The following is a 9,373-nucleotide window of genomic DNA, read 5'->3' as shown; positions in this document are numbered from 1 at the left end:
ATTCGAATTCGGATATAATCACACTCGATTGGATTAGTATCCGTTTTACAGCAATAGGCCTAACGACCCTTATAAGATAGATTTGAAATCTTACTAAAAATGTCAGGTTAGACCGGTTTAGAAAGAAAGGTTGGCCGAGTAACCCTATAAATCTTTTTTTTTTTTTTTCAGTTTTCAATTATAACACTTCACCACGTTGACGTGTACCTTATCTTAGCTTTTCTTCGCTGGGACCCACTTTGACAACTACCTTCCCTTCCATTTTTTTTTTTCCACAGAAGTGCAGGTCCCACAGCGGAGTGACGACGCCCATTGTCACATCAGTAGCTGTACGGATCAATAAACAATAAAGATTAAAATGACGAAAGTAGAAGAAGTTGTTGAAGATCGATCGAGTTCTAGACGAAAGAGAAACAAGGCATCAATGACTGAAACCGATCTTTCCTCGGTTGAAGGGTCTACTTCCTTCATTGAGCGCAAGGCCTATGCGAGGGTTGGTCTTCTTGGAAACCCTAGCGATGTTTACTTCGGCCGTACAATCTCCTTCAGTCTTGGAAATTTCTGGGCGACGGTTCGATTACAGCCTTCAGAAGATCTCGTCATTCGGCCTCACCCTACAAATGATCTCGTTCGTTTCAATTCCATCGATCATCTGGTTCGTTCTTTTCCAATTATTTTTGAATTTGTTCTGTAATTTTATTTTCTATTTTTCGCGCAATTGGTGAGATGTGCCTCTGTTTCCTCCAATTTGAGCATCAAGATCTGATCTTTCGGTTTTATCATCACGGATTCATATAGATTTATGCGGATCGATCCTTTTATCAGGGATTGGAATAATATATTCGATGATCAATTTAGCTTTTAAAAATTAAGTTTTTATTTGAGATTTAAGTGGCAATTGTGTAGCAATTGAAAATTTGCAGTCTTAGTCTCAATTTAATGGAGGATATGATCCTAGATATACTAATGAGATAACGAAATTTGATAGTATTTATATTAATATTTGTCTGCGTTTATTTGGAATCGATAGGCTAAGAATTCCAATTGGTCATGCTTGAATAGTACACCTAGAGGTTCAGATCATGGTTTTAAAACTCGTTTTGACGTCTCATCTCAAATGAGTTTTCTGATACGTTTGAGTCGTCTCGTTCAACAATGAGAAAAATGAACCATGGTTTTAAATCTCATCCAATACGTTTGACTTGTCTATCCATCTTGTTGGTGGATACCGAGATGTATCTGAGACGAGTCGTCTCAGTTTCGGAAGAGATTTAAAACCATGGTTCAGATACACATATTATCAAAAAAACAAACAAACTAGGCCAAACTCATGCACATATATTTGCTTTTGATTTTATTAGAGTAACAATATGCTTTATATGTATGTTATAGGTGGATAGGTTGCAAAACGAAGGATATTACGGAGGAGTGCGGTTGCTTATGGCAATATGTAAAATTTTCCGCAAGTATTGCAGTGAAAATAAGATTGAGCTAAACGGTGGGAATTTCACTCTATCTTACGATACCAATATTCCTCGGCAGGTAAAGGTTTAGAGTGATGATAAATTGTAACTGCTTGTGTTGTGTGTGCTAATGAGTTTACCTTAACAATTGACCTTTTTGGACCTCCTAAGGCAAATACTGTGTATTGAATTACTTTTTCCTCATTAATAAAAGAACATTAACAAATATAATATTGTATAAAAATCAAGATTATATTGGAATGAATGTAACATCTAAAAATATCCTAAATCATCTTTATTTCAGTACAATAACTACAAATAACAGGGAAATCAAAACCAATGTGTATAAATTAAAATTGCATTACATTTCATCCCAACAATGTATAAATAATCCACTTGTCCCTTCTTCACTCCTTGAGAATTTGTAAGCTCGGACCCACGTTATAGTTCTTTCATTGCTCATCAACTGTTGATCTGTGTTTGATGGATACCTCTCCCTTGCACTAGGTTGTAATGCTCACTGAACCCCACTCTTTCCTGTTATTACAGAACTAAGTTTTGTTAAGCAAAAAATCATAGTTCAAACCCTTTCTATGTTGAGTACATTATCTTAGAACAATTAAATTGGAAACTTGTTCCCGCAACTAATGGGAAAAATGGTCATGATCATATCTTTGCATAAAGGAGAACTAATAAGTGGAACTGACTTGTCCCATTAAAGAATAATGAGGAACAAATTTTTGGCTTTTCTCAGCTTGAACTATGGACCTCACCTCCATGACCTGTGCTGCTGCTATCATGTGAAAGAGCAGAACTATGACCTGACAGTCTGATTCATTTCCCTCGATAAATCTTATTCATCTAGTTGAATGACTAATTCCTTGTCCGACCTCATACAAAAGGAATACACCCTCTTAATATGGATATGCAAGAGCAGGAGTAAGACAAAGACCGAATGATTTTGAAATATTGAATTTTTTCTCATTAGGGACCTTTAATGAACTGAAATGTTTCTAAGTATTCTCTCACAAACATTACGGAAGATTGTCACCTTGTGTTCAAAATTGATTGTCACCTTGTGCAGTTGTAGATAATCAGGAGAAATTACTTACAAAAATTGAAATAAACACATAGGAGTGTTTCTTTTTCTTCTAAATAGAGTGTAAGTGAAGAGAAATACCTTAATAATTGTTAATAGACTAAAGAAGGAAAATGTAATATAACTGATCCCGCGACTTTGCTGGTTGGTGTAGTGATTACAAACCTCACCCAGACATGATGACCCTTGATTTCCAACATATCTCTGCCGATACATTAAGCAGAGCAAAGTAATGTAGAACAACACTCATATACCTTACTTTCCGTCTCGGTGGCTCTCCCAACCTCCTTTGTATTCTCCTTCTTTTGATATTTATAAAATCTTTATATTTATTAAAAAAAAAACACTCATATACCTCACCTATCCATGACCGTGGATTTGCGCTATATCTTGACTTTTGACTTTGGTTTTGCACATTGTGGATAAGATAGTTCAATTATTTTATATTTGTTTCGATTGGGAAGACGAAATACTTTTACGTTGTGTTTTTCATTAATATCGACATTATACTCTTTCATATGAAAATTATGAAAATATATTTTTGTACATCTTACCTTTTGAATTGTGATATTATTACATGGATGTGGATGTGTTTGAATTTTGTTTATTTTTCATGCCATGTTAACTTGTGTTTAGCTCCACATTCTCACTGGAACTTGTATGGAGTTGTGCTTATTGCAACATTTGGCTGAAAAGTATGCACTATTTTGACATTTCAGACGGGGCTTTCGGGTTCGAGTGCTATTGTATGTGCTGCCCTAAGCTGCTTGCTTGATTTCTACAATGTAAGGCATCTGATTAAAGTAGAGGTCAGACCTAACTTGATTCTAAATGCAGAAAAAGAACTTGGAATTGTTGCTGGTCTCCAAGATCGGGTTGCTCAGGTCTATGGGGGGCTTGTTTACATGGTATATAATATTATGAAACTTGCAAGAATTATTTTGTAGGTAATCCATGGAACACAAAATGATATGATCCCACACTCTGAGCACGTAATATCTGAAGGTTGTATGTTCCAACCATGTTCGCTGCAATTGGAGAGGCATTGGCCATTTGTCCGAGGCCCGAATAAAGTATGAGGGTTGCATCGGTTAATAGTTGGCATCATAAATATCCCCGAGTGTGTGTTTGATTAAGCATGGAAAATGGGTGGTAAATGGATTTTCCATGGAAAATGAATTTCCACCGTAATCTTAAAAGTCCACTTTTGGGTGGATTTTGTTTTCCTACCCATCTCTCTCCCCCTTGTTCTTATTATTCTCCTATTCTATTTTTCCCCCTGTTATTTTCCCAAGTGCAATTAAACAATGGAATCGATTTTTTCCATCATTCCATTTTCTCAAGGAATTGAAAATCCATGGAATTTGATTTTCCAATCAAACAGACCCGAAGTCCATAACAATTAAGTGGTTAGCATTTAAATTCCGCACAACTTGCGTCACTAAAATTTATTGCACCCATAAACTTAGCTCATTCAATTTTGATGTTGCAGGATTTTAGCAAAGAGCACATGGATGACTTGGGCCATGGCTTATATACACCAATGGATATTAGTCTTCTCCCTGCACTTCATCTCATTTATGCTGAAAATCCAAGTGATTCTGGGAAGGTAGTTTTATCTATCATTTACTAATGTTATTTAGTCAGTCTTGTATTTTTTCAATTTCCATACTTACTAGCCAGAAGATGCAAAGATATCTTCTCAACTGATATGGTTGTGTGTGGAGGGACCTGTCTTCATAAAATGTATCTAAGCTTCGTGTTTACTGTTCTTAGGTTCAGAGTATATGCATTTCTCCTGTGTTAAGAGCTATTTAAACATACTAGAATGTAGGAAATATCGAAGTGAATATTCTGTGACATGCATGCACTCATCTATGAAAACACACTTTTTTTCTTTTTTTTTTTGAGGCAGCGGCTTGGGGGAGGGGAGATAATTAATGATATATAACATCAGTATATGTTAATGTAGGTGCACAGTACTGTTCGCAAGAGGTGGCTTGATGGTGATGAGTTTATAATATCATCGATGAAAGAAGTTGCAAATCTAGCTTCAGAAGGTCGAACAGCCTTGCTTGAAAAGAGCTATTCTAAACTTGTGGACCTCATGAACCGGAATTTTGATCTTCGGAGGTAAACTACACTATTGCTTCTAGCCAGTTTACAATATCTAAAGCAAAATTATAAATCCGTTTATTAGGGTTTGTATGACTGCACAAGGAAAATGATTTTTCCTGGGAAATTTGATTTTCAGGTTTATGACTACACATTTTCCAACCACCCGAGGTCATTCTCATGATTACCCACCAATTCCCATCTCACACCCTCACCAATCACCCCTCTCCCAAACTAAAATCTCTCTTTTTGACATTATCCAGGGTGCAATTGTACACAGGAATTCATTTTTTTTCCTTGACTATTTTTCCGAGGAATTCTTTTTCCCTTGAAAATGTTGTTTGTAATCATACAGACTCTTAAGATGTATGGAATTCTACCCACCGTGGTCAGCCCACCTCCAGGGATCTCAAGACTCATGCCATGATAATATGATCCTTGATTTATTCACAGGGACAAAATTGGCTTATCATGGGATGGATCTAGAGATAGCAAAGGTGAGGTTGGCAGACCTACATTTAGGTGGATTATGTAATTTTTCAATTTTTCTTTTAATTAAATTTTTTTCATAAGTCAGTAGTTTTCTTTTTTGTGCTTAATGTTGCACAGGCTCATGTTTGGAGATGATGCCCTTGGTTCTATGAACATAGAGATGGTGGAGGTGGCCAGAAGGGTAGGTGCAGCATCAAAGTTTACTGGAAGTGGAGGAGCTGTTATTGCCTTCTGTCCCGATGGGCCCTCGCAAGTGAAGCTTCTTGAGGATGCTTGCCGGAAAGCAGGTTTTATAATTGAGTCCGTGACAGTTGTTCCGTCTCTTCTAAATGATGTGGATCTCAAAACCCTACCTTCCAAATAAGTAAATATTATAGAGCAAGGACCTGTCCTGTCCTTGACACTTGCCTATCAGTTTTGCTAAAATATTGTCTCCACTGAAGATGGAGAGGTGGAACATGGAACTTTCCATCGATTTCTTCAAAATTTGAGAACCAAATTTAGAAAAATAAAATGAAATTTAGGTTTGTATTTGTTCAGTCTCCTTGTTCTGAATCTGGTTGGTTCAAGTGAAGTTGAATAATGAATTTGTATGCACGACCCAACTTGCAACGACTCTCAGCAACTATCCTATTTATAATTTATAATTGTGTTTGTTCCCAACACCTGATGGATGGCAAGCTCATATACAGTCATTGAATTTCTCTCCTTTTCAATTGTACGGTTTTTTTTTTTCTGATGAAGGGGTATCCCAATTTACATCAGACTAATGGGATCGGAAGAGTCAGAGACTAGGCCAAGGTGTGTGGGTCCCTTCCCTGGGCACGTGCAATGCCCTCACACTGCTTATCAGTTCAAAATTGCCATCGAGACAACTCCTCGGGGTTTATTATTATTATTATTATTGTTATTGTAGAGGCGTAAATCTTCATTGAAATATCAAGTATTCATTTGTTGCAATGGTTGCTATTTATTTATTATTATTATGTATGTATGGGAGTATATATGTCTGACCTACTCATCTTTTTTGAATCCCATTGCTGGATTGTGGTTTTGTTGGTTTTATTTAAAATAAGGTAGAGTAGTAGTTATGGGTCATTTACGTGTGCATGTGTTCCTTACCTGCTGAAAAGTTATTGGAGATGAGTACATGTGCAGAAAAATAATCGTACGGGAGTGGATGGGATAGGAAACCATTAAAAAAACTAAACTCAGATTTACTAGTATTCCACAGTGAGAAATTAGAACTTGCCTAGACTCAAAAGGACATAAACTCAAATTTGTTAGGATGCATGAAAAATTCTAATAAGAAATTAAAATATAACAAAATTATGATAATGAATATTATTATATTTAGATTATAAAAAATATCAATTATTTTAATAAAAAAGAAATCCCAATTATCTGAGCTTTATTGATTCGGTCAAGATTTTCAAAAATATTGCTCAAGTATCTTGGTTATCAAATAAATATCGAGCAAGTCATCATCTCAATCTTGGACAAGTTTTCAAATCATGAACCTTCTTAAAGTTTCAAAAATATTGCTCGAGTATCTCGATTATCAAATAAATATCGAGGGAGTCATCTCAATCTCGGACGAGTTTTCAAAGCATGAACCTTCTCAAAGTTTTGGCGTAAGTCTTTGGAGATGATAAGAGCATTTTGTTACTATCTTTTTCAATTTTCAATTTTTTTTTTTTTTCAAGATTAAGCACTGGGATGTTGTCCTTTGGGTAAGATTAGCGGACATATTTTTCTACAAAAGGAGAGAATTATTTTCTTAAAAAAAATTAATTTTTCACAAAAATGTACAATTGTATTTTTGCCAATTACATTTCTTTTTGGGAAAATTATTTTCCCACTTGATTTCCCTTTGCATACTAAACTCATAACAATTGGGCTCTTATTCATAAAAAAGGCCCAATAAGAAAATCCACTTTGGTGGACATGTAGGTCCCACTTATCTTCCTTCCCATTTCCATTATCGCGGCAACTGTCTCCGCCAAGAGATTTTGCCTATGATTTGAAAACAAACGCAAGCGTCGAAGACACACAGATAGAAAACATTTATTTGCCACGTCATCGATCCGTGTCAAATCTATCGGTCATCCTAGCCGTCCTTAGATAAAAAATCGACAGCTTAAATGCTTCAGCGAAAACTGTCGCGGATCGACTCCACTAATAAACAAAGAGACCATCGTACTATAAAAGCTAAAGACTCCGCCATACAAGGTCAACAAATCAAAGTTCGAGTATTCTTCCAGGTATGTTTTTATTTTCTTACACATTCTTTTCTTGTTAGATCTCGATTTCTTAGAAAATAATTAGGGATTTCGAACTTATCTTATCTCTAGGATTTTAATTGGTAGCTTTGATCTTACTTCAGTTTTATTTTGGTCTTGGTTTTTTTATTTTTATTTTTATTTTTTTCTTGAATTTAGCTTGGATTTCTGTAGATTTTTTAAATTATTTTTAAGCTTTTTTTTTTTTTTTTTTTTTTCAAATATTAGGGTTTTTAGGTCAATAGTCTCAAGTTGTGACACTATTATTAACTGTCGTAGTTGTTATTTTTCTAATTTGTGTTCCAAATTAGGGTTCTTCACCGATAGATGATTCTTCCCCCTTTTTTCACCCCTATTTTGTAGAGTTCTTGAAATCTAATATAGCGGATTCTCGAACTTGATTACTTTGTGTTCGTCAAATGTTTCACAGATCGCTTTAAGTTTTAGAGATTCTGCCCATTAACAATGTCGGGCCGTGGTAAGGGAGGCAAGGGTTTGGGTAAGGGAGGAGCGAAGCGTCATCGCAAGGTGCTTCGCGATAACATCCAGGGAATAACGAAGCCAGCGATCAGGAGATTGGCGAGAAGAGGAGGTGTGAAGCGTATAAGTGGCCTGATATATGAGGAGACCAGAGGAGTTCTTAAGATCTTTCTTGAGAATGTGATTCGTGACGCTGTGACCTACACTGAACATGCTCGTCGTAAGACTGTAACAGCCATGGATGTTGTTTATGCTCTGAAGAGGCAGGGAAGGACTTTGTATGGTTTTGGGGGTTAGGTTTTTGTTTTTTTTTTTTTTATTCTCTTGTAAGTTGTAAGTCTTGCTGTCAAGAATTGCAATTAGAAACTAAATGGGTTTAATGATTGTATACTGCCTTTTGTTAATTATATGAACTAATATGAGTTTTATGTATGTTATAGATTTTAAGCTGTATTGTTCAGAATTGGTGAAATTGTTGTTAGTTTGGAGAATGGTTTGTTATCTAATCCAATTTAAAGATTAATTATAGAGATTTTGTTTATTGTTGTGTTATTGTTGATTCATATTCAAATGGGTTTAGTCATGATTTTATTTTTAATAAATTAAATTTGATTGAATTTGAAATTTAAAAAAGGATGTTGTGACACTTGCGTGGGTTTGGTGTTTGATTGGTGGATTGGATGTGTAATAAGTTTGGTGATTCTTTGATGAGTTGATATAATGTTCATATGATCATAAACATAATTAAGTTCTGTTTGGATTGAGAGAAATGTAGAAAATAAAAAATTATTAAAACAAAAGAAAACAAAGAGAAAATTTAGTTTCTTTTCATTTTGTTTAGTTTAAGTAAAGTAGACAAACTTATATTTGGAGAGAAAAAAATGGTAGATTTATAATTTTTAGTATTCTTAATAGTTATGAGCATCTCTTTTGTTTTCATTTCTTTCTGATTTGGAGAGAAAAAACTGTCAACATGAAAGTGAGATTGAACCAAGGTGGATCAACACTCCACATGTCTATACAAATTTAGCTATACAAGAGCAAGAGAGGTATTTCTACTCATTATTTGATGAGCTTGTGGGTTCTTATTTGTCTACTCTTGAAACGACATTAAGCTTATGATTTGGCGGATTTGGTATTTGTTTAATGGAGGAAGGTTCACAATTGTAAGAAGGATTTGTGCAGACAATGTTAACTATGGTTTATTTGTGGACTCATCCGAAGAGTTTTTGTTAACCAGCTATTTCAAAAGACTGAGCTGTTGGAGAGGGGTAGAACTATGAATATATGAGCGTCATGCGGCTTGATTGGGGTACAATACATCCAAGAGTGGAGGAAAATATACACACCCAACAAGTTGGCAAAATTAGGACTGAACCTGGTGGGTTGGAGGGTAAATTCAGGCTCAACATAAGTTGTAGAACCCTAAAGCTAGGCTTAAC

The 9,373-nt window shown here is 35.3% G+C and overlaps 2 protein-coding genes across 2 annotated transcripts; both read left to right on the top strand.

The window, feature by feature from the left end:
* Nucleotides 1–290: 290 nt before the first annotated feature.
* Nucleotides 291–5,834, top strand: LOC147385701 (glucuronokinase 1-like). The gene is made up of 6 exons (XM_086422868.1): nucleotides 291–655; nucleotides 1,393–1,542; nucleotides 3,282–3,470; nucleotides 4,055–4,171; nucleotides 4,535–4,695; nucleotides 5,287–5,834. Exons 1-6 carry the CDS (start codon nucleotides 359–361, stop codon nucleotides 5,531–5,533), a joined length of 1,161 nt encoding a protein of 386 aa, XP_086278994.1. The 5' UTR covers nucleotides 291–358; the 3' UTR covers nucleotides 5,534–5,834.
* A 1,457-nt stretch (nucleotides 5,835–7,291) lies between these two features.
* Nucleotides 7,292–8,363, top strand: LOC147385700 (histone H4). The gene is made up of 2 exons (XM_086422870.1): nucleotides 7,292–7,433; nucleotides 7,882–8,363. Exon 2 carries the CDS (start codon nucleotides 7,917–7,919, stop codon nucleotides 8,226–8,228), a length of 312 nt encoding a protein of 103 aa, XP_086278996.1. The 5' UTR covers nucleotides 7,292–7,433; nucleotides 7,882–7,916; the 3' UTR covers nucleotides 8,229–8,363.
* Nucleotides 8,364–9,373: the final 1,010 nt, after the last annotated feature.

This window comes from Akebia trifoliata, chromosome 14 (assembly GCF_017979445.1).
Source record: "Akebia trifoliata isolate Shusen 1 chromosome 14, ASM1797944v1, whole genome shotgun sequence".
NCBI classification, from domain to species: Eukaryota; Viridiplantae; Streptophyta; class Magnoliopsida; order Ranunculales; family Lardizabalaceae; genus Akebia; species Akebia trifoliata.
Note: the sequence above shows the minus strand (reverse complement) of the source record. Positions and strands in the feature narration are given on the sequence as shown.

Bases quoted from the DNA above. Each gene is read 5' to 3' on its own strand.
- LOC147385701 (XM_086422868.1), top strand. From the start codon at position 359: ATGACGAAAGTAGAAGAAGTTGTTGAAGATCGATCGAGTTCTAGACGA. The intron at 4,172-4,534 runs GTAGTTTTATCT...ATGTTAATGTAG, and splicing joins ATCCAAGTGATTCTGGGAAG to GTGCACAGTACTGTTCGCAA. The intron at 4,696-5,286 runs GTAAACTACACT...AATGTTGCACAG, and splicing joins CGGAATTTTGATCTTCGGAG to GCTCATGTTTGGAGATGATG.
- LOC147385700 (XM_086422870.1), top strand. From the start codon at position 7,917: ATGTCGGGCCGTGGTAAGGGAGGCAAGGGTTTGGGTAAGGGAGGAGCG.